The sequence below is a fragment of the Lonchura striata genome, chromosome 1 (assembly GCF_050655825.1).
Source record: "Lonchura striata isolate lonStrDom1 chromosome 1, ASM5065582v1, whole genome shotgun sequence".
In the NCBI taxonomy this organism is placed as follows: domain Eukaryota; kingdom Metazoa; phylum Chordata; class Aves; order Passeriformes; family Estrildidae; genus Lonchura; species Lonchura striata.
The window spans coordinates 69,776,928-69,802,063 of NC_140703.1; the positions used below are offsets into that span (position 1 = coordinate 69,776,928).

At 43.5% G+C, this 25,136-nt stretch overlaps 1 protein-coding gene across 10 annotated transcripts in view; it reads right to left on the reverse strand.

The window, feature by feature from the left end:
- LOC110476751 (uncharacterized) overlaps positions 1–25,136 on the reverse strand; it is a 76,833-nt gene that overhangs the window by 42,925 nt on the left and 8,772 nt on the right. For 5 of the 10 annotated variants that reach the window (XR_014955513.1, XR_014955506.1, XR_014955504.1 and 2 more), the window contains exon 2: positions 3,069–3,136. The exons of the other annotated variants lie outside the window; for them this stretch is intronic. Coding sequence is in view for 1 of the 5 variants with exons in the window: in XM_085579886.1 (XP_085436012.1) it covers positions 3,069–3,136 (68 nt within the window). In the remaining 4 variants the exon portion in view is untranslated. The remainder of the gene's footprint in view (positions 1–3,068; positions 3,137–25,136) is intronic. 10 annotated transcript variants of the gene reach the window in all.

A 25,136-nucleotide genomic window follows, 5' to 3' on the forward strand; every position in this document is an offset into this window, starting at 1 on the left:
CTCCTCCCACTCAAAAGACCCAGACTTAACCTTGCTGTACAATTGATCTCATGCATGGTAAAGAGAATTTTGATATTTTTTCCTAGCCCTCTTCAAACTCTTTCTCTTTCTTCCATGCTTGCCATGATAGTATTGGAGCACCCACCTTTTCCATCTGCTTCTCGACAAACACCTACACATGCAATTCCTCTGTGCTTCACCTTGTGCTGAATGTGATGCTGTTTTTGGTGAGTCAAATCCAATAAGGCATCAAGATGATTTGACTTGTGCCTAGGAAGAGCACGGTGCTGAAGCTCTTCTTTGGTTCTGCACCATGAAGAAACCCTTTATCCAAATGGGTTTCTGTTTCCCTGCCTCAGCTGTCCCTATTCTCACATCATTGCTCTTAGAGGTACACACTTCATGTACCTCAGCAAGCAAGGCTTTGCACCCGGGGTTGCTCTGAGAATACATTATTTTTTTTCACTGTAATTTGGAGGGAGAAGCCTGTGTTTGTATTCTTGCCTGGGGCACAGCATAGCTCTTGAGGAGGACTTGTATTTCTGGTTTCTTCACAATACCAACTTTATCAGCCAGTCTAAAGCTGAACTCCAGTTTTTTCGAAGAGGGTCACAACAAACTTGGCTAGAGCCTTGTGCCAGTTAGCTGGACCTACACACAGCACAGCCACTTGGTTCAAGCAGTCTCTCTCTCATAAACACATAGAGCACCTCAGTATCCTCTTGCTTCTCTGCTTTCATGCTCCAGTTTGTCAGAAATAGGAAAGGATGCAGTAGATCCAGTGTATTTATGTTTGAGTATGTACCTGTGTATGAAAGGTGTGTTAAGTACAGTTCTTGCTTTTGGATAGTGTGAGCTAGCACCCTTGCTGGTGGTAACTTCCAAAGGGGAGAGGAAAGGCACAGCAGAGCTGATCCCACATGGTGTCATCTCTGATGGGGCAGGAGAACTGCTAAGAGTTATACTCTTAGCAGATCAAAGCTGCATTCCCTGGTGGAAGCTACATTCTCTGGTGGAAGCCAAGTGAAAGCTTATGTGTCTGTTTGGCAGCATGTCATTTAGATAGGGATAAGCTCGAGACTAACCCAGAAGCTAGTGAGAGGGAGGAAAGTGGGAATGTATTTGAAAATGCCCTGAGAAGAGAGGCAGATGACACAGAGGAGCCAAACCTGTCTCTCTGTCCAAGTACTGAAGTACTCAAGCTTGCAAATACAAGGGAGTCATGTGATTTGTGCTGGAGCACAGGTACCTCTCCTGCAGAGAGGGCAGATGCTGCACTTGGTCAGGATGTCTCATGGAGAGAAGCTGAGTGCTGGGAGAAGGATGGGAGGTTTTCAAGGAGAAGTACAGCTCTGAGAGGCAGGGTCTGGCATGAAAGTGTGAGCAGACTGGGGCTTTAGTTGCTCTGTAAAAGCTAGAACATAGCAGCTGAGCAGAAGAGTTAGACTAAGTGTTTTTTATCCACAGAGAAAATACTGGAAGGTAGTGGCTGACCCTTGGGAATAGGTTAAGTGAGCCAGAGAGCAGCAGTGATAAGAGGGTGGAGGTGTTATTGATGCACTCCCTCAAGGCTGGGCATGTGCTCCCTTGTGTCTGTGAGTCTAAACTTGAGGAGCTGATTCTCTCTTTTTTTAAGGCTAGCAACTTATGGTAGTGTAAGCAGGCCTGTCTCAATGTTGAGGTGATGGCAAAAGATTTTTTTTTTTTTTTTGAGAAATGGGGAGTAGGAAATATTTGTGAAGTGTCCTGTGCATTTCTGAAGTGTGAGGATAAGTAAGAGGCAGTTGGGAACAGACGTTACGGTTTTGGGATCCCTGAGTGGGCAAAAGGTTGGGAAGACATCAGTAGGGTCTTGAAAGATTCTTGGCGGGTAGCTTTGGGCACCTGTACAAGGTGGTCTTGCAATGTCTCTGCAAGGGCAGAGATGACCAAGCAACCTGAGCTTGGTGTGAGGCGAGGCATAACAGAATAATGGACAAATGGTCTGGCACATGCCTACACAGCCCCCAGACCAGCCAACTCTGTGCTCCTCAAGGGACTTACTATAACTCAAAAGAGAATTCTTTACTAAGACCACTTTTTTTCCTTTTTAAAAGAAAAATCAGTGCTTAATCGAAAGCACAGTGTAAAGCAAATGAAAAACATAAAGTCACAGTGCCAGGAAGTACAGACCAGACCCATATCCCATGAGAACTAACCTGCTTGTAGCTTTGCATCAAAAATATTAATCCATTTATTGTCCATTAAAAATTCCCTTTGTGTGTTCTCAGTTGTGGTGCATGCTTGAGATCTTAAAGATGGCACTGTCAGTCCTTAAAGCAATATTTGACATCAATTTACTCATTAACTTTCAAATGCAGGACACTGAAAACCTTTTCCTAAGGGCATCTTTGTGTTCTGTTTGAGAGAGTTACTGTTGTTTTCCCACCTCCCCTGAAGGGTTGTTTACAATACCACCTCTGCCTTTTAATCCTCTTTTCCTTTCATGTCTAACAAGCAGTGTTAAACAGAACATGGGGGGAAAAGCAGATCTCACACATTATAATTATCTATAGTTAACTGAAGAAATGCTTCACAATTTGAGGTCTCATTTTGTAGATTACTGCTCAAGAAGCTTTTTCCTATGTTTTCCATATAAAACCTCTGTTCTTTCAAGCTCGAGGTTTGTATGTATAGTAAGTCAGAGTTGATGTGCACTTTGTGCAGAGACTCAGCTGCCACAAACAGGATTTTCCTTATGAGATCCAGTGCAGAGGGATGTCTTGAGATGTACACACAAGACTGTGGGCAGTACTAAGATGTTAAGCCATGACAGAAAACATTACATTTCAAAACTGGCTGCTGTTTCTGTTAGTTATTTTTAGTTCCCCTTAATTTCTGTAGCTCTTTTTGCCCTGTATCTGAGCACTTTAAGACTGTGAATATATTTAGAGTAGCAATTTTTCTGTGGGGAGGTGTGGGACTCCACATTACACAGATCTGAGAGGCTATCATTTGATGAGCACTTCTTTCAGAAGCAGCACCAACATAAGCATCCCCTGATTTCCCCTCTCCCACCACTCACTCACCCCTCAGCTGTGCCAGTTTCTGTGCTGTGTGGGAAACATATCACAGAACACATCCAGGTTAAAAATAGCTGGAAAAGAGAGAGAGAGAAAGAGAGAGAAATGAATTCCAGAACATGGGCTAATATCCTATATGCACATCCACCTTTTTAGCTCAGATTCCATCTGTCTGTTCAGCTCCATCAATAATTTGTACCTGATTTCACATGGGACTGAAAGATAGAAATTTCAATAGCTTCTGATTTCCTCTCTAAATTTTGTTCAAACTGATTGCTGTGTGAGGGGCAGGGACCTCAACTAAAGAAATGCAGCCAGCAGTCACCTGGCTAGCAACTATGTGCATGCTGGCTGCCCATGTATGCATTAGCTGATCAGCCAGCATTTGTGGACCTCACTGCAGCCCAGGAAAGGCTCTTAGAGCATATGAAGAGGGAAGAGTGGGGCTCATTGCAGCCTGAACTTTTATAAAATAAGACCTCTTCTGCATGTGAGCTTGTAAATCAAGTGAGCCTGTAAATCATACAATTTAGGAGGAAGCTGAGAGCTTGGCCTCACATTCCTGTTGAGACTTCAGTAACCACTTCTGCTTTTAGCACTCCGAACACCAGTGGAAACGACAGATAGTGATTTCTTTCATGTACTCAGATGTCACTTAAAGCACTTGTTTCTCCTGAGTAACTCTTTTAAGCACTTGCTTCATTTCTGTTCCTACCTGCCTCCTTTCCAATCTACTACAACTTGCCAAGAGCTGTGCTCCATTCTCTTCTTTTGTATCCTTCATGCCTCCCCTCTGACCAATGGATGGCCTCAAATTTGGTACAGGGCAGTACACAAAATGTGCAGTGAATTGTATCTGAAAATGATGAGTATTTTGGTGCAAACAAAAGCTGGCTCTTCCTGTCGACCCCTTCTGAGGGAAAAGAGACCTTGGGTATCCTCACTGCTTTTGCTGATCTGCAGAGGAGACTGGGTGGGATGGGAGCCACAGGGTGGAACAGCAGCCATGAGACAACCTATGAGCCGTGGCTGTAGTCCGTGGTCAGAAAAGGCTCTTCATGTTCCTGTTCTGAGGTGTTTTTTCAGTGTCTGGTTGCACATGCAGGATGCAAGAAGAGCTGTGTGGCTGCTCGTAGGGGACTGTGTGTCAGAAGCACACACTATCTTTGGCAGGGGAGCTTTCATCTGATAGAAACTGGGTCTACTCCTACCATCTGTGGTCTTCCCCAGTAAGAGAAATTATCATTGCCATGGGCAGGTCTTGTGTTTCTCCAGGTGAGAAACTGGAGGTTTTGGGCAGTTGGGGATTTTCCTGGTGTGCGAAATCCCTGGGTGGCAATAATCCACTAATAATAATAATAATAATCCAATAATCCTGGGTGTACTGGGCTGTGTGCCATCCCTGCTGCAGACACCCAGGAACATTACTAGGAGTTGCACCCAGTATGATCTGTTTGCAGGTACACCACAGGTCTGGAGCGAGGTGTGATGGGAAAGGCCTGAGAAGGCTCCCAGGGAATCTGTCTGCATTAATTCCCTTGTCATTGCATACCTCTGGGTGTACTCCAGTCTGCACACTGGGGGAGCTGCTAGAGCTCAGCTCAGCTCCTGCAAGAGAAGCACCTTCATAGTCCTTCCTAGCACTGATTCCACTTCCAGAACTAGCTTCTGTAGGGGATTTTGTTTCCCCAAATGGAAGAATATAACCATTTTGCAAGGTACCACAGGGGACCTGTAAAGGACATCTCGAGCAGAAGCCAGGGCTGCCTTGCTGGAAGAGAGAGCTAGAAGGTCCCATCCTCTCTCCTCACCAGAAACAGGAGCAGGGGAGGTGCTGGTGAATCTTTACCAATATGGAGCAGCCTCATGCAGAGTGGAGTGGCCCTTACAGTGAGTGATGTTAGGATCTTGCTTTATTCTTGGGTAACTACCGAATTTGGGGAAATGGTGGCAGGGGTGAATGATCAGAAGGCTGGCAGAAATTGTGTAATTGGTGTATCAAAGGTCTTTTTATTCTCCTCCAGTCACATTTTAACAGTATCCATTTTATTCTATGTGTCAGTAAACAACAAAATTGTTACTGATAAAACTTGCCTTAAGCAACAAGACACATGTGAACAATAAAGCACTAAGCCACATTTTCAGAAGTGTGTGTGCAGAAATGTCTATTGTACAATGTATAAGCAGCATGTGGTCTGGATGTGGCAAGCAGCAACGGGAGAGGAAAAGGGGAACAGATGGAACCTGTACTTGAGTGACAAGAGCGGACGTAGGCTCAGATCAAATTTTGTACTGTGCAGAGGCTGAGCTTTTGAAAAGCCTTAAATAACAACCACATTTTAAGGAGGACTGCACTAATGGGACATGCAGATAAGCACACCAAATGGTGCAACTGCAGAGCACACAGCACTGCAGACAGTGATATATACAGAGCGTATGAAAAGTTTGCTCTGACACACCAGCCATGCGTACAATCAAAGGTGTGCACATTTTAGAAACATCAGCCTCCCTGAAACCTCAATGACTTAGCAATAAAACATCAGGAAATGATAAGTCAAGGTCAGAAAGGTCTGAGAATTCCACACAGCTGAAATAAAGATTGAGCAAGAGGAATCAGCATCAAGAAATCAGATTCAGATGTTTAAAGCTGGTTGTCTGAACCAAGTTAATATAATGCACCATGTGTCACTTCAAAACGTTTGGATTGTGCAGCTGGGAAGCCCTTCCCATGATTGTGAAATACAGCAATTCACTATATCTGAGAAGGCTGGGATGGACATGTCTGCCTGGACACGGGCAGGCTATAAATGATGAATTGGGATTACAGCCTTTAATGTCCCAGTCCAGTTTTACCAGTTCCCCAAACCACTAGCACAGAAAACAAGCCCTGCAGCAAGGCCTTATGAAGATTCTACCTTCACATATTCTGGACTTGCTTTCTCTCTCCATTCATCTCCCCACAGACTGAAAATGCTCACACTCTTTTTTCCAACTGTGAAGCACTGATGATCTGCACCCCTTGCTCTCTTACTTTCATCCTATTTAAAAGAATCCCTATTCAGCTACCCAGTCTTTTCAAGGAAAATTATCCTCTCTCTGTCCATTCTACCAAGTCTAGAGTTCATGGCTCTAGAAAATAATGTTTTAAATCTGTCAGTACTATGGGACAATCACACTTTCACTCATCCTTACACTGCATATAAGGAAGCCCTCACCCGTATGAATGCAGACCAGCATAACAACCACCTGTGTGGGACACTAAGTCTGCAAAACTTGCACAATTTCACTGCTAATTTTTTTAGTCTCAGTTGGATTTATATCAGCTTACAGATACACATGCATTGTACATGCTCCTTCAGCCTAGCAAAGAAATCAAAGAATGCAGCAGCGCTCACCTGAAATCCACACCTCACAGGATATGAGAATGCCATAGGTATGAGGGTTTCGCAAAATGGCAACATGTTTGTTTTGTGGATCTGTGAAATTATATAGCTGGTAGGAATGGCTCTTTCCTAGAAAAAGGTCACACACTCATCCTTGGGTGAGAAACTGATTAACTAGAGATCAGAATAAATTCTGTACTCTTCCATGCACTGTTTGTGGTGACCAGTTCTGGATTGGGGTGATGGTGTACGCACAGAAATATTTGACAATACAGGTATTCGGCTCTCATATCATAGCTCTTTTCTCCTGTTCTATTCACATGCATTTTCATAGCAGCTGGACATGCTGCTGGACATGCATGCTGGACATTATACAGTTATATATATATATATATATATATACAGTTATGGGCTAAAACTCCCTGGTACATTTCTAATAAAGCCAAAGACAAATGTGACACTGTGATTTATGTTGTGAACAAAACAGACCACGGAGTGTTCTCTCCCCCATCAGCAAACGGCACAGCAGAGCTTTTATACCTGGCAAGCTCCTCTCCCACAGCCACCTCCACACAAAAAAAGGTGGCCAGCCTAAGGAGCAGCATCTCAGGGAGGGCTCACAGGCAACAGGCAGAGCTGTGCCGAGGGATGCTGGAAGCTGGGCCCTCTCCTGGGGCAGCTAGAACCAAGACAAAGACATTTTTTTCATCTCCAGCACTTGCTGATTTCCGAAGACACTGTGTAAAATTCAGCATCTTCTGTCACTTGAAGCTGAAGTGCACAGCCTGGGTTTTACGCTCTGGCTATGGGAAGTTGATTGGGGTTTGCTCTGTTGCTGACAGCTTGAAATTTCCATTTGCAGCTCCTTCCTGTTTCCTTTTCAGACATGCATCATACAAACCCAGAGAGGCTGCAGAAATGTACCAAAATGATGAGAAGAGAGGACATTCCTTACCACAAAGAAGTTTTTAGTATGCCTAGTCAACACTGAAGCAGCAGAAGCAGACCTGGGCTGGCACTTCTCATACCCACATCCTGCAGATATGTACCTTGGTGCTGATGGCTACCTGAACTACATGCCTACAGCTCCCATCTCACCTGGGATGCCATCTGGCATTCTCAGGCATCAGAATTTAGGGACTAGGAAGTATGCTGGGGTATTTTAAAAAAAATTTAAAACTTGCAGCATTGCTGCTGCCTCATAGAGAGTTGGGTCATTCACTGCTAGTTGTGAAAGGGACATGTGTATGCTGGGGAGGCATACATCCCACATGTCCCCAGCATGGGATGGGACTTCTAGGAGGGATCACTTGCATATATATATACACCAGACACATCCCTGATTTCATATGTATGCCACATGGGAAGGCAGGACTTGCTGCCTGGAGCCCATATATGCCCACAAGCCCTCCAGTCCCGAGGTCCCCTGGCCACATGGCATTCCACTATGGCTGGGGATTTCCTAGCCATACAGAACCTCACCATGCCTGGCAGGGAGAGCTGATGGAATCCATGGCACTGTCCCCCCTTGCTACAGCTGTGCACAAGAGCTTTGGCTGTCTCCAGTGTCGCTTTGCCTCACCCTATCAGCACAGAGAGTGAGTGGTGCCAGCCACATTGTGAGGAGCATGCTCTTCCAATGTCATCTCCAATATGAGATGACATATCTAATACAAGGGAGGAATTTTAGTCCCCTTTTTTAGCTTTCTGTTTGCCCCACCCATGTTGCACCTGCCATTAGAATGACCAAAATTATTCAGGGACCCGTAGAAAAGCGTAAACCATGCAAATTCCCCATGGAAATTTCCTGAGGAAGCAGGCTTTCTAGGTTCTCAATACCTAGAAAAACTCCTTGACCAGTTACTTCTCTCCCAGACATTTTATCAGGAACTGAAGCTCGTTGAATCAGTGATTCTCTCCCAACTCAGTACTGGCTGACAGCATTTTGCGTGCCTTGGGGCAAGAGTCACGTTATTCTTTGCTCGGGTCCAGGACACCTCTGATATATGCTAGAATATCTCTGGCGTGTTACAATTAAGATTATTCCAAATTTCATGGGAGAGGCATTTTTGTGTACCGCCTTTTTTTTATAGGGTACTTCAGCAGGGTCCACCCAAATCAACAACACAAAGAAATCAAAAAACACCTCAGTATGGTGCTTTCCTTGCCTATGTTTGTATAAAGCTTGTTTACAGCCAGCAGGCCAGGATAAAAAGGTCATTTATAGTATGTGCTGTAACACTGCTTGCCTGAATTTTAGGAGTCAGCAGCTTTGATAAACTCTTGACGCAGCTTGCAGACACAGTTAAGAATGTTTCTTCCACCTACTGCAGGAAGCTGGTCAGGGTATCAAAGATCAAAGTTGCTCACACCAAAGCAAGAAGGTTACATACAAGCAAAAAAGTAACTACAAATGTTCAGGTTTGGATGCAGGATTTGCATGTATTGGTCTCTACATTTGACCATAAACCACTCGAAGCAATTAAAAAAAAGCCCAAACGCTGCAGCACCACCCAGATTACTCACAGGCTAATCCTCCTGTTGCAGGGATAGCAAGATGTTATCAAGATATTTGATATGACTTTGAGGAGATGAGTTTATTGACAATTGTATTAGAGACTTATTCAGATAATGTAATGACCTTATGTGGCTGTGCTTTAAAAGGGCTAACAAAAGAGTATGTGACCTGAAATGGGCATATATTGCAGGGAAGTCACTTCGCTCTGGTACACATACAGCATCTACAGAGGCAAATATTTATCAGGAACTGAAGCTCATACAATCAGTTAATAGTTTAAAAAAAAACAAAAAACAAAAACAAAAACAAACAAAAAAAAAACCAAAAAACCCTAAGAGATTAAAAAAAAATATATCTCAAAAAACCAGAAAGGTAGTCAGGACCTTTTCAGAAGTTTTTCCTGAAATAAGTGTCCCTGGGATAAAGCACAGCTAGGAATGACTGTTGCAAAACTTTTGGTCAGCTCTAGCAGTTTTGATACAAATCTGACTGCTGCTGCAGTCACTGCTGCAGGACTGCACTAGGAGAAAAGACTGGCAGGGGAATTCAAGCTAGCATGTCTGCTCCCTTTTATTGTTTCTTTTCCATTCCACTACAGAATAAGAAATCAGAGAAAAGACAGGCCTGATTTTTAAATGTTATTGGTAGCTCTATTGGGCTCCTGCACACAAACAGGATTCAGAATAATTTTGGGTTGATTTCCTTTCATTTTGCATCCCTGCTCTGTTCTGGTTTACTATTCTGCAGCTCTCTGTACAAACAGGATCTTTCCTCAACAATGTTCTGCTACATCATCTTCCTTCCTTTGTATACAGGCTGCTCCTGCCTGTTACATACCATGCAGCTTCCTAAGGCACCTCATTTCTCAATGCTAGCAAAAACAGGAACCAAAAGCAAAGCAGCAATAAAATGCTAAATTCTCACCACAGTTAAAAATGAAATCTTGAAAGTTTCTGATTCAAGATGACTTTTCTGTTAACGGATTATTTTCCTTGTTTAGTGCTCTGCAGTCTACGTGCAAATGAGGTGCTTGTAGCATTTATCAGATTCAAATGCCTCTCCAGCAGGGTTTGCAACCCTGACCCATGCTTTTCCTCCTTTATTATTGGTGTTGAAAAGTGAACCCAGCTGAGCAGAGTACACATTGCTTCACTGCTCACCTCTTTTCTTCCATCTTGTAAGGTTTTGCTGTCTGATTTTTGCTCCGGGGAGGTTCAATAGCATGTGTACAGGGACAAGAGAAAACCACAGGCTGCAGTACGTATTGCACAAATGCTGTTATTATTCTGAGGCCTGAAGAAACAAGGAAGGAAGCTTGAGGCTGGTGGTTTGGCAGGTGTGAGGCCTTTTTCACACAGACATCTGTTTCAAGTGGTAGCTCTGGGCTCAGGGCTGAACAGGGAACGTCTGTCACTCCCACCCCTTCTCTGTGTCACAGCACAAGGGGGTTTGGGCTCCTGATGAAGCGATGTCAGCTCCTCGCTCAGTCTGTGCTTCGAGACTCTGCTCTCTTGTATTTGTGGGACAGGGTTGCAGAGTGAGGTGATTCCTCCCTGCAAACTGCCTGAGACAGGGATGCTGCTGCGGCTGATGCCATGCCAGCATGCACAAAATGGATGGGGTTAGAGTACAAAATGGGTGAACAGCAACATGTGCACAAGCTCAACGAGCCTGACAAGCTCCATGCGAGGACCTGATAACTGTTCCGATGCTATCATGTACTCCACATCAAAGTGAACTTTTCTAATCCCACTAGATTATTTCTAGTGTTTTGGGCAACCCTACTAGTGATCCCATTACAGTTTTAAATAGACTGCTTCATTTGGCAGGATGTTACAGCACACTCTCTGTGGTGCCTTGCACCATATTTGAAGGAATTCATTAGTGTTTGATGGTTAATTATCTATGCAATACCATACCTGGGATTCTACCTTACAAATATTCTAGAAAGAAACTGTAGTTTTTAGGGCTGGATCCTGCTCTACTAAATACATGTGTAGGGAGGAAAAAAGGGGTTCACATAATATCCTCCCCGGCAGGGATTCTTTGGGACAAGTTAGTTTTGAACCAGATTGTTATTTTAAATGACAATAGGTTCTTTCTCCTGTAGTTCATGGCCAGTTTTAATGAACATTTAGCAACTTAATTATCTTTAAAACTGCTACTCCTCTGTTACAGATTGCTGACACTGGTCAGAGAATTCAGAAGTTGCTGAGGGAAGGGCAGATATGCAGAAAAGCAGAGACTGAGATATATGTACACAGCTGCCCTCATTTCCATAAGAAATCAAGCTGAAGCAATTTCAAGGTGAGGGACTGTGGTTAATCCCTCCCAACACACTCATTAATACATCTCATAACAAGTCTCCTTGTCCACCGACAAGGAGAGTCAATCAAGCACCACTTTAGTCTGGGCAGGAGAAAGGCTACAGTTTCATAGGGGCTGCTGGGTTTTATGGCTTCTTCAGAGGATTTAAGCTGTGCAGTGCTGATGTGCCTTCATTCAGAACTGAGTAAGAGGAAGGTGAAGTGATAGGAGAACTTAGCTGCTGTCTTTGCTTCATGTTGCAAATGACAGTAAAATCTGCTGATGTCAACACCAGAATGGGCAAAATCCTGGCAAAATAAAAGGCTAGGTAGCATTTTGACATTGAAAAGGAAGGCAGAATTCCTGACATGAAGCACCCTTCTGCCATGCTTAACATGATCTCTAGAACCACCATGTTATCTGTGATGGTCATGTGTGAGGAGCACCACTGAAGCACTCATAGAACTCTAATAAACTTCAGAGTTGGACTGCAAGAAAAAATTTTTTTTGTCCTGAGTATTAAAAGAAAAATAAGCAAAGCAAACCACAGACAAGGAAGCCTGATGTTCCAGCTTTGATATTACTTTTTTTTTTTTTTCTTTTTCCTATCTGACAAATATCAGCATGACAGCAAACAGAACCCTGCTAGTTCACATGGCGGCACAGCTTAACTGTGCTAAGTGGTGAATTGGCTCTTTGCTCTAGCATGCCCCTAAATAGTACCATTAACATGTGGTTATAGTCAGAGAGCACGTTTGGTAGGAAATGACACCTTGTTACTTCCCAGATTATCTGCTCTCTGTGGGGTAAATATTTTAAACATCGTGCCGGGTTTTAGCAGCAACATCCCTATTAAAGTAAATGGGATCTGAGTGAGGGTAAATCCGAGCACGCAGTGCTGGGACGGCACACCTATAAATCTTCTGTGTCTTACGCTCTGTGCTTTATTCGCTGACAAAGGATAAGTGTTTGCTGCCTTTGGAAGGTTCCTAAAGCACAAAGGGAGGGTGTGTGCTCGGCATTACTTCCTGCAGCTCTGGCGGCTGCTGCAGCACGACAGCCCGAAGCAGGAAGGACACAGGGATTCCTCAGCTCCAGCTCGCAGCGCAGGCTGCAGCCACGCCGGCGGCAGGAATGCGGCTTTCAAGGGCCAAGGAGCTCAGTTCACTCTGGGCTGCAGTCACACAGTGATAAAGTTAGTTTTGAAACAGCATCTACCTTTAAGCCAGGAAGTATTTTAGGCAACAGATACCTTACAGGCCTCGTCAAGCTTACTGAGTATGTATTAAGCAATTTTTGTGTAAATTTTGTCTTCTGCTCATATCAATCCCATCACAGTAGTGATGATAAGTGCCCCAGTTTATGTAACAGCAAAGGCTGTGAAAGGCCCTTTCCTTAGGGTAGCTACCTTAAAACAAATAACTGGAGTTTGGAAAAAAACCCTACTCTCTCCAGTAGGCATTATATCATGGTTTAATACAATAAACGTAGCCTACATGCGCAGGTATGTCTGGCAGCATTCTTTGTTACTTCACTAGATGGCGTGTGGTGGTGCCTGGCAGGGGGGAGAGAAGGGAGAAGAATTAATTCAGTGTGTAACTGGGTGCACCGCACTCCTGCCTCTGATGTGCTTTTAACAATGTGGATCTATGAGTTAATGTTTCAAGAGTGAGAACTGAATTTCTAGCTCAAACTTTTTCCAGAAGAGTGCCCTTAAATCAGCAGTGGGGCAAGACCGGTGGAAAAGATGTTTATTAGACCAACCTATTTCCTAGGCAAAACACGCTTTCAGAGACATAAGTTCTTCAAATCTAAAACAAGCCTGAAGAAGAGCTTATGTGTCTGCTTACTACAACATGGTCAGCTGGTAGACCTAATCTCTTTCTATAAATTCTGTCATGCTTATAGCCTCTCACCATCACTGCTGCTACACTACTGTAAAAACATCTAAAACTTTGTGTGGTTCTTCAAAAGGCAAGCCATAAGGTTAATTTGTGCTCTCACTTTCCCTGGTGTATACCCTGGCATAGCTGTCCTCTTTTGTTCTTCTATTAACTATTTATGCCTCCCACTTGGCAAAAGAACAAGACCCAGCTCTGCCCTGAGGCACTTCCTCTAGTGGGATGACACAAAATCACCCTCGAAGGGCACTCACAGTGCACGTGCAGTGAGAATCTGCAGGTTTTTGCTTGGGAAAATAGCCATTAAATCTTCAAGGCCTCAGACATGAATCACGGAAGTGGCGGGATCCATTAGGGATGTTCCAGGCTCCCTAACACAAACACTGACAGTGAAGCTCTCCACAGAGAGGTTTCTTGGTGAGCACGCCCACTCTCTCGGCAGCACAGGGGCTGTGTGGTTTCACAACTGGCCTAAGCTGACCTACAGCTGTGCTCCAGCCAAAAGGCAGCTCTCCCCCTCTGCTGACTCTTGTGCTCCTTTGGCTGTAGGGTCTGTGGTGCCAGGGGCTGACTGGTCTCAGTGCAATGCTCTCCCCTGGCTTTTTTCCTCTTTTGCTAGGGTTAATTTTCAGTTGGCTCAGTTTGCTGAATTGGCTGACTGCTTGGGTGGACACTGGAGCTGGCACGAGGGGATGGCCAGGGGTGCCGAACTGGGAAGTGCAAGTCTGGCCTTTCTGCCATCAGTGTGGGCTGAGCCCCCAGGGGGCAGAGGGCTGTGCACCACAGCTTCTGCAGTGCCCACAAACCGCCCCGAATGCCCGTGGGAGGCCACTGCCTCAGGATGGGATGGATGCAAACATTCCTCTGCTCCTTTGAACACAGAGAAAAGGGGTTTTAAAACCATCTGGTAAAGAATGGTGCCATGAGGAAAACACATCTGATATACATACAAGTGTGGGGTTTTCCTGTGGTATTTAGGCCTGAGGTGTTTACGGTTTTACCATCCAGCTATGCATCCAAGCTGCAAATGTGTTCAGTGCAACCCATGCACTAGATTTAACACCTGCTGCACCATGGCCATAGCTACAACAGCTGCTTATACCCGAGCTGAATCAGCCACATCATGGTCAACGCTCTCCCCAAAGAATAAAATTATGTCCAAAATCAAGTGTCTTTCTTTGCTGTTTATGGCTTGTTGCTGATGGGAGAGTGTATTTGGTAGGTGCCTGGCCTGGGGAAGAGTGTCTGGAGAAGTGCCAGTGCTGCAGCTGTGTGGGAACTGTGCAGAAAAGGACCTAGTGCTCATGCTGCCTAGGCAAAACAGGGGCAAACACTGGCAAACCAGCTGAACTAGAGGCCCTTCAGCATTCCCTGAAGAGAGAACTCATTCTTCCCTTGTCTGTCAGGTTTCTGTGGCCCCTGTAAGATGAAGCTACAGAGTAAGACAAATTCTGCCAGGGTTAAGTCTCTGCAGCCTCTCTATTAACCTTCCCCTGAAGCAAAAGAGGTTTAAGATGTTAATGGGAGAGGAAAACCAGGGTCATTGGATGGCTTATAATCTGTTCTGTGGGAGAGGCAGGTCGCTACCCAGCTTTCTTCTGTATTTCCATGAAATGCTCCTCCTGTTTTAGACCAGCTCATTCAGCTACCTCAGCCTCAAAGTGCAGTTGTCTTAGCTAACACATTTGGTTTACATTTCCCCATGCCACCACTCCAGTCTAGTAAATTGAAACATCTGGATGAACCCAGGGGAAAAAGACCTGCAAGAGATGTCCTTACTTCATTCCAAATAGTCTGTGCTTTGAAAATCACTGTACATGCAACATTTCTCTGCACAAAGTCACCAGTATCCTCTCAGCTCAGGCTCCTGGTTCAGGGTCCCACTCTGCTATTCCTTCACTCTGTCCCAATAGTCTCTCATGGTTTAAACCTGACATACTGTCAGTATATTGTGTTTGAATTACAGAATTGTTCATATATGTCTCTCCCTCTAGTAAACTTACAGCAAAGAGTAAAGATTCCTGTAAGAAAGAACTGTTTGGGCTATAGAGAAATGCTGCCAACTACTGTAACAGGAAAACATTACAGCTCCCTTTTGCCCCAAAAATAACATTTTCTTGCTGTGGGTAAATAGCTATTTCAGTTCTTCTGGGAGCAGTAATCCCCGCCCTCCTTTCCTCAAAAGGCAGCGTGCAGTCCTCTGTCCCATAGAGAAGCTCATTTCCACAAGGCATGTCCAGACAGCATTGGCATCTGCCTAGGAGTGGGGATATTAGAAGATGAGAACAACAGCAGAGAGGGATGCTCCAAGGGAAGTGGCTCATGCACATGACAGAAGCTAAAAAAGCATTCCTCACCAGAACAGCACTCAAAATGCTTCATGTGCCTGAGAAGGGCTCTCACTTGGTTTCTTCCCTCTCTACTCCATACCCTGGAACCTATAATTCTGAAAGTGAGTCAGTGTCTACAGAGACACTGATGGCCGTGTTTCATACAGTGCCATCTCAATTCTGCACCTTGGGGCATGTTCCCTTGCCTCTGCCATGTTCTTGCCTAGGTTCAATGCATCTGCTGCTCAGGGAGGTCACAAGGCCATGAACTGTCCATTCTGAGCATCTAGTGAGCAACAGTTCACTGTGATTAGCAGGGATTTCCAAGTACAAAACAAAATAAATGTAAACCAAGGAAAGTAATGACATTTGTCAAACTCAGCTATACCACAAAGACCAGATAAACAGATACCAAAATCCACCTGTTAGTCTGGTTTTAGTTTGTAGGAGTTTTCTTCCAAAGACCTCCTTCCTCACCAAAATGCATGGGTCTTTCTCTTCCTCATATTATTGAATTGTCAACCCATAGTAATTTCTAAGCAGCTACTCATGTTCCATTAGTATTTATCCATTAGTATTGATAACAGATGAACACTGGCCTCATCAGGCTTTACTCTGCTTCCTGCCTCACTGTTCATCAGTGAAGGGTTGGCTGATGCATAGAGCAAACAATCAGGACAAGTGAATCCAATCCCAGCTCTGCCACTGACAATCCATGTCCCCTTTGTTTTAACTTTTCCTATCTGTAATGGGAGTAATATTGGTATCTCTGACAGCAGAGGAACAACTGCTTGTTTGTAGAACACTTTGAGATGGTGCGGCTTGGTGAGATCTTAACAAGGGAACAAAGTGCTACTGGTGTTTCTTAGGTGTCTGAAGTGTGTCTTAAGCTAACCTTGATCTGACTCTTCATACATCTGATCCCCTTTCACATCTCTACTATAAAACAAGCTATGAGTTGGGTGAATTGTTTATTAAATATGTAACTTTAAAATTAAAATACTTGTAAGGGTCTGCTTGCTTTTTAATCACTGCATATTGCAGATTTGAGCTAACCTGAGAAAAGCAAATATATGGCCACAAGAAGAGTTCATTGAGGATGCTCCAACCCTTCTATAGGTATGCATCATGTTAATGCAATGTAACCCAGATCTTTAGGGTTTATGGAGGCCAAAAAGCTGTGTAAGGTCTTCTGATCCTGACAACAGCATGAACAAGTGGGTTACATAAGTGACAAAGCTTGTCATATCTTGGTAGGCATAAAAGCATTTATTTTTTTGTCACCTAGCAATATGACAATGGATTATACCTGCTTCTTGCAAGCCTTGCTGCAATATATGCTTTGTTTGTGGATGCTCATCCAGCAACAAAGGGTGTACTACACAAGGGTCCATGGTTCTGGATTCCTACCATAAGACCCTGACTCTGGGGCTGCAGATTGTCCTGTCAGCAACAAACTCATTTAAGGTATATACACCTCCCTTCATAGCTCAGGCTGTGCCTTCCCATGTTTAGCTGAACCTGACTTCCATCATGCTCCTTCTCCTCTGCACCACTTCAGCGAAGTGACAGAATTCCCAGCACAAAGCAGGTCAGGCCTAAGATGGGTGTATTTGCACAGATCCTCAGCACTGTCTCCTTTCAGCATCATGGAGTGCCATGCAGTGTGCACTGATCCTTACCACTGATATGGCAGTGACCATGGAGCACTTCCGTACAGGTCCTGAACATGGGATCCTGGGTATAGGGTCCAAATCCCCCTTACCTGCAGATGTAACTGCATTTATTCTAGGCCTTCTGGATATATAGAAAGTGTCTATCATGCTCTGAGCAGACAACAGTGAGGCAGAAAATGCCATAAGTATATATCTGGCCTTACACCATGCCATAACAGAGCCACAGCTGTCTACAGCACACTGAGATCTGCATGTCCTCTGCTCATCCAGGGCTGCCCCACATTGTCTCTGCACATTACAACTCGGCCTCTCCAGGGAACGTTGTGTTTGCTGTTCCATTTGCACACCAGCCAGCACTTTGTTTCCTGGTTTATGAATGGTGTGTCCAGAAGTTGGCTGCTATGCTGGTGCATTTCAGAGAAGATAATGCTGTCCTTTTCCCTGCTGCTTATCATAATCCTAATTTCTGACAAACAAACTAGATGAATTCTGGGCAATTTACCAATAATCAAGTGCAGGGTGAGCAAGATGGCTTTACAATATATATAGCCTGTGAGTGGGGCTTAACAAAGCCCCCTGATACTGGGTATCCCACTTGTGCCAGGTCCTTAGACTGATGATTAGTGATAACAGCAGCAAAAACTGTCTGCCTTGAAAATTGCAGCCTGAGATAATAAAACTTCCAAAACTAGCAACACAACAAGAGCATGGGAAGCCTATGACATTAAATACATGAAAGGTATGCCTTAGGACTATGAGAATAAATTGCCTTCAGTACTGAATGGGTAATCCTCAGGAGACTGTTTAAAACTCATTGACTTGTTATGCCTACGCACAGCTCTGTCAGTCAACAGAGATGGCAAAAGTTTGTGCAGGTGAAGTTTACTCAGGTACAGAAGAGCAGATCCTTTTTGATCAGTCACCTGGCTCTGCCCTTGGGGCAGAAATCCTTCACATATCTCTTGGGGTTTCTTTTGTCATTTGATGGGTTTGCCTCTGATATATGAAATCATGAGCTGAGCTGTACGGCTGAGGCAGGGTGGTAATACCAGGTAGGATGTGTGTGGCAGGGTTCATTTCATGTCAGAAACATAACACACAGCATGCTCCCTCTGTCTGTGGTGCAGCCCAGGACCAAGGTGGAGAACTTGAGTGATCTGTTCCTCAGCTGTCTCACACACACAGAGCTCAGGACTGTGAATTGCACTGCCCTGTGGATGCCCAGGAGACAGACTGGGCTGCTATTACTCTGCATGTACAGTATCCTGGCCCTTTTCTCACACTGCATTGCTTCCTTCCCTCTGCCAGCCTTTTTCATTTCCATTCTGTGGTGACCCTCATCACTCCCTCCTTACTCATAGCCATTCCTCAGCCCCCAAATCTGGCTGGAGGGGTGATATAAGACAGGGCTGTCAGCATAATGCAGAGGAATGGTGGCAAGTAAGAGAAGAGCCTACAAGAAGGTAAAAACTCTGCACCTTCTAGTTCCTGCTGGGGCACAATGAAACTGTTCCAGCTAATTCCTCTTAGTCCTAGATACATGTTGCATGAAGGCAGGGCCTGCAAACAGCTGAGAAACCTCCAACACACAGTCTGCATGGGGTGATGCCAGTTACGTGGGTAGAGTTCATTGAACAAATGTAGATGTTTAAGCAGTAGGTGTCCATTTGAGACTCAGTCACCTTAGGACACCGTTTTGAGTGAGAAAAATAGACACTTTTGGCATAAGATAGAAATTTACACTCAGCTGAGCTCAATTGTGCCTCTTGAGCTCCTGCTGCTCCCCGCTGATAATACACGGAGTCAGGCATAGCCAGCTCCCAGGTGAATGCCTGCATGACACACACCAAGTAACGGGCGAGATAAATCCCATTTTGCATTCTGCATTCTGACACAGGGATGCTGCACGTTCTGGGGCTGCAGAAAGGGGCTCTGTAGGGTGCCTGGTGCAGCACGCTCTGGCACGTAACCCCAGAGGCCAGGGAGCCAGATTCAGAGGAACAGAGACACAGTGACAGACACAGCAAAACCCTTCGGGAGTGTGGCTGCTGAAGCAACCATGACTTCATTAGACTTGCTCAAGATGCCCTCTCCCCTAGACCTTTCACCTCATTTAATGGTTTCTTGGCCTCAATCCCTTATAATTCCAAAATGAAAAAAAAAAAATCTCTTTTGACTCCTGTTTTCAAGCCAGGGCTGTTTGATTTGGAACGCTGCATTGAAGTCTGTGTTACTGATTGATTTCAGGTTTATTATATTTTCCCCTTTGAAAAATGCTACAGTAAAAAAAATCCCCACTTTGTCGTTTTTCATGTAACCCCCCCCCCCCCTTTTTTTTTTTTTTCAATCTTAGCAAATGCTCAGTCTTTTCCACTTCAATAGCTTGAAATTCTCCTCTGGGAGCCCTAAGCTCTTTAAATATTTTTAGGTTGCCAGATTTCTTATGTTCTCTCTCCAGGAAGCCAATTTTGTTTCTAAGCTCTTGAGAGTAGTCCAGCTTCATCTTTTGCGCACTCACTGCATCACAATAAAATGCTGCCTAATTGCTGCCTCAGCTGAGTCCCAAAGGTGCTGGAGTTTGTCTCTAGGCTACAGTTGTGGACAATAAACTCTTCTCAGACTGGAGTTAAGCCTTTTTATTATTTAAATCTGAGTCATGTAAAATTAGTTTTAGTTTACTAGCAAGTTACCCACAAAGATCTAGTATGGAAAGAAACTCCCACATATTGTTTTCCAACACAATGAGAGAATGATCAGATATAAAGATTTGCAAGTGGCTTGTAATACAAGATGTGTATAGAAACACCAGCATTTAATTTTGCCAAAAAAACATGAAAATGTTTCTGTGAGCCTAGAAGTTACTCTCAGACCTTGTCTGTTTGATGTTCTTTACCTTCAAATTGAAACTGGTGGTATGAAAAACTTTCTTTTTTCCTCTAGTTTATCCATGACCAGAAATACCTATGAAAGAGGAAAGGCAGCTGAAGATAACAAATGCCAGATGGGCAAGAGCTTTCTGTTCTCAGTCTAACACCACAGCAAGAGGATTTAGTGATCATTTTGTGTAAAAATAAACAAGAATATACTAAGATCAGCCACCCAGGCTGCATCCCCATCAGGCTTGAGAAGACCCCTGTAACAAGCGACAAATGGACAGTACAGGGAATGAGAATGAACACATGTTCTCTTTCTCATCAGGACCATATTAATCTATCCTCAATAGCAGAAGACATCTGTATATGCATTTTCTCTATTTGCGCTCCTTTTTGTAATCTGTATTTTAAAGTTTTTGTATTTCTGTTGTACAATATAGCTTCTGATGAAAGTGCATACTCCACAGACAGTATATAAAAATACTTAATGATCATTGTTTTGAGACTCTTAATTCCTTAAGACAACAGGTTTTTTGGATGCATTTGGTGCTGTATGCCCAAATCCACAGTCTTAATTAAGCGAATAGGAAGCTGAAATAGATTGCTAGATTTTCTCAAAATTGTTAGACTGTCCTTTAATTGAAAAGGTCAGACATGGTAACGGAGACCTGACATGGTTTTTGTGGTGGTGTCAGTAGCATATTTGCAACCTGGGACACTCTTGAGCAAGGACAGCACACATCCAGTTCAGGCAAGCCTGTCCAAAGGTCTCTTTGTAGGGCTCTTTCTGTCAGCACAGAGAGCGTGCAGGCAGATGCAGGGATCTGCAGTGACTGTGGGGAGACTGTTAACCACACACCATACATTCACCCCCTCCTGTTGCTGGGGTCTCTCAATCCTCATTTAGACTTGTCTTCTCACTTTTTTGGGGGGGAAATTCCAGGCATGGTATGGCAGGCATGGTGTGACAGAACCTCCATTAGTAACAGTGACGCAGAAGATGGGAAGGATGCACAGGTCTGAAGTTGACTTTGGCAGGCAGAGCTAGAAAAGCTAGGATGCGATTTCAGCCTTATTCAGATTAGTGGGAACTTTGCCACTGATGTAAGTGGAATGAAGACTCTGCTCTACATGTCTGTCTGTAATCTGAGAACATGTATTCTGCACATCCTGGAGACTCAGTGAAAACCAGACCCCACAGAGTTCACCTTAGATTCACTGTCTCAAATAAAACAATATGGATTCTTTGGGCCCCTTTTACTTATCAGTAAAACAAGTATGATAATGCTTTGAGTGCTAAACAATACAATGTGTGTAGGAAGACAGTATCTTTTATTAGGCTAACTAAAATAGTTGGGGAAAAACAGACAAGCTTTGAGGCTTGTCTGAAATGCTTTGAGATGCTCTGATGAAAGGTGTTTGAGCTGTGCAAGGGATCATTAAATTACATTCTTCCTCTCTCTGGAAATAATTTAGTGATATTTCAAAGGAAAGATGCTGTACAGAAATAACTGATTTCTATTGCAAGTGCTGTCTGGAGCTAAATATCTTCCTTCCTCTCTCTTTATGAACTAATCTGAAGAAAATATGTTTTAAATTAGCATGATAAGAACAATGTTGTAGTATAAAGTATATTCCTGTGAAAGGTAACTCACAAGATCCTTAAACATATTTCAGTACATTCAAACAAAATGGTTGTATTTGTGGAAAATATGAATGTATCACTGTAAAGAAATTAGACAGCATGGAAGGTCAGTGAAAATGGTACATGAAAATCAAAAAGGCAGATATGAGTCAAAAACTACATTATGCTTGTAAACACTGGGTAACAAACCCCCAAACAGTCACTTTTGAGTGTGGATATCATGCCTTGGAAAGCTGTGAAGCAGCTAGTGTCCATAAAAAGTGTTAAACAGCCAAACACTTAACCCTCTCCTGTCCTCAGTTTACCAGGAAGGAGCTGGGCAGTGCTCACTTGAAATTAGCCAGGGCTGAGAGACCAACAGCATTAGGGTGTCCCAACCATCGGTACAGCAAGATAGATCCAGTGCTGTTGTGGAGTCTGTGCAACACTGAGGTTACTGAGGGCATGAAGGGGTAGGGGAGGGAAGGTTTAACTCTACATAAATCCTACTAATATCACTTTGCTTGTACTTTAGTTCAGTGTCAAGACACAAACAATGTCAAGAAGAGAGAAAACTGGGGGCAGGAGAATCTTTAGATATGTGAAAAGTACTTGTGAAAAAGGACGAAATAAACTTGTTTATGTTTATTAGAACAAGAAGCAATTGGGATAAATTGCAGTAAAGATATTTACATTAAAACACTAGACAACAGTCCAGAATTAAGGACAATTAAGCATTGGTATAGATTGCCTAGAGAAATGGTGAAACGTTCATCACTGAACATAAAAAAAGGTTTTAATAAACACCATTAAAAATGTCATTATGGATGATCGTTCACTGAAGCAGAGAAGACCTGGATATTGATCTGAGAAAAGTTACAATGTGTGACCAGGTCTTCCTGGATGCTCTTTTTTCCCCCAGAAAGATGTTGTTGAAGATTTTCTGTTTGTGTGAGATTTTGAGATGCAGTCATCTGAAAATATTTGTCTAAGAGAGGAGGGACCATTTATCTTTTGAAGTCCCTGTTCCTCTCCACTGATCACAGATGCAGTCACAGATGACTGGCTTAGTATGGACACCTACTTATTGAATCTGCAAAGTGAGATGAGACAATTACCATCCTTAATGACAAATTCTGTCCTTTCTCATATATTCCTAAATATAACACTCAAATCTCCATTACTCATTCCAACTATAATTATTTGTTGTGCACGTATGAGGTGGCACCCATAACACATAATCATAATGTTATTTATTGTCCTGCATTAGTAATGTAGCACATTATATTTAGATGCCATATGGCCTGATGAAAAATGTAATAAGGACTTCCTATGCAGTGGAATAGAAAGCTTCTAGACAACAATTAATATAATTTATTTCACTTTTGCACTGCATTTCTACTAAAAATATCACTGAAGTGTAGGCTATCTCAGGAAAGAAAATGTTACATTTACATCTAAGACCCGGCCAAAGCTCTGCCGAGTTGCAGGTAAAACTACTAACTAGGAATGTAAGTGGTTTTATTTCAGCAGTATGTATGAAATAATAAGGTGCCTCTGATATATGGTATTAACCACTTGTGTTTCCAAAATCTGCATACAATAACAAAGATGCTCAGCTAATCTATAGGAATGTGTATGTTTATATAGAACTCATCTCACCACTGGACTAAAACTGGGTACTTAGGAAATATCACCACTATGTCCCATACTGACAGGGAAGAAGTCTGAGCACCCAACCAATCCCCTCTGCTGAATTGCAGCTTTCTCCCTGGGGACCTCTTCAGGTACATCCCCTGCATTAACTCTTTAGACTCCCCACAAATGACAGTAAGGCCAAGAACACTGTATTTGGCTCTCCCAGACCCATGTTGTCTTCCAACACTATTCCTGCGGGTTCTGCACTGGGCAGAGATGAACACCACAGGGTATATCCATATGAGATCCAGGGTACAGGTTGTGGCATGGACAGAGCAGTCTGGAGTAGCCCTAAGCATCCTAGGCGTGCATCAGCACGCACTACTGAGCCTTGGGATGGAAAACTGCTCTCTCTCGTGTGGATACAGAACTTCACAGACACTTGCAAATAATGGCATAGGTTGTCTGCCCATATCAGCCAGCACTGCACTGAATAGTGGCACTTGGAGACCACCTTCATCAGGTGGAAAGGTCCCATGGACTGTCTCAATAGGAGGGATTTTTTTTTTGGTGTCTGGGCAAAACAGTAATCCAGAATAAAAATGATAAAAGGTGACAAGGAGAAAGAGCACAGGATTACCTTCCCCATCCTGAGAAATCTGTACAGTATTATTCTCCTGTGCACTTGGAACAACTTCTTTTGATAACTTTTGTTCTTTTGTAACCTGTAATTATAGAAAGCTCAATCTTACATCTTTTTATGCACAAGCACCCTCATCATACATGCATTTCTACGCTGTAAAAGGATGTGAAGACTTAAGGCTCTTGTATTGATTTTGGCTGGATAAAGTTAATTTTCTTCACAGTCGCTGGTGCAGTGCTTTGGATTTGTGCTGGAAACAGCAATAACATGGGGATGTTTTGGTTACTGCTGAGCAGGGCTTACACAGGGTCAAGGCCTTTTCTGCCTCTCACCCCACCCCACCAGCGAGTGGGCTGGGGGTGCACATGGAGTTGGGAGGGGACACAGCGGGGACAGCTGACCAACAGGATATCCCAGACCATGTGGTGTCATGCTCAGCATGTAAAGCTGGAGGAAGAAGGAAGAAGATGGGATTTTCCGAGTGATGAAGGTGATCTTCCCATGTAATCATTAAGCATGATGGAGCCTGGCTTTCCCGGGGGATGGCTGAACACCTGCCTGGCCCTGAGAAGTTGTGAATTAATTCCTTAATTTTCTTTGCTTGCTTGTGGGGCTTGTGCATTACCTATTAAACTGTCTTTATCTCAGCCCGTGGGTTTTCTCACTTTTACCCTTCTGCTTCTCCCATCCCACTGGCTGGGGAGTGAGTGAGCAGCTGTGTGGGGCTGAGCTGCCTACTGGGGTCAAGCCACAACAAGCTCATTTTGTAACTTCATTACATTTAAAAATGCAACAAGTATGAAAATTATATGCAACACTTCCCCTCCTTTTTTTTTCTTTTAAAGTGACATGAAAAATTACTTGAATGAAGAAACGCATACCGGAAGATGACCATATATAGGTTCAACTCCAGCTTAGCATATAGAGGTTTAGCTTCAGCTGTGTTTCCTTATGGATTTTAGCTTCTTTCTTATTTAAATCTTTAGGAATGTTTTTATTCTTACTTGCATGGAAAAGGACCAGAAAGATGTGAGTACTTTAGCTAAAAGAAGCAATTAGGTAGGTGAAGCTATAGAAGGTCAATGACAAGTAAAATGAAACAATCTCTTCATATGTTATTAAGATGCCTACCTGATGACTACTGAAATTTAAAAAGCAGCAAAAGATGCAAAGCAAAACTA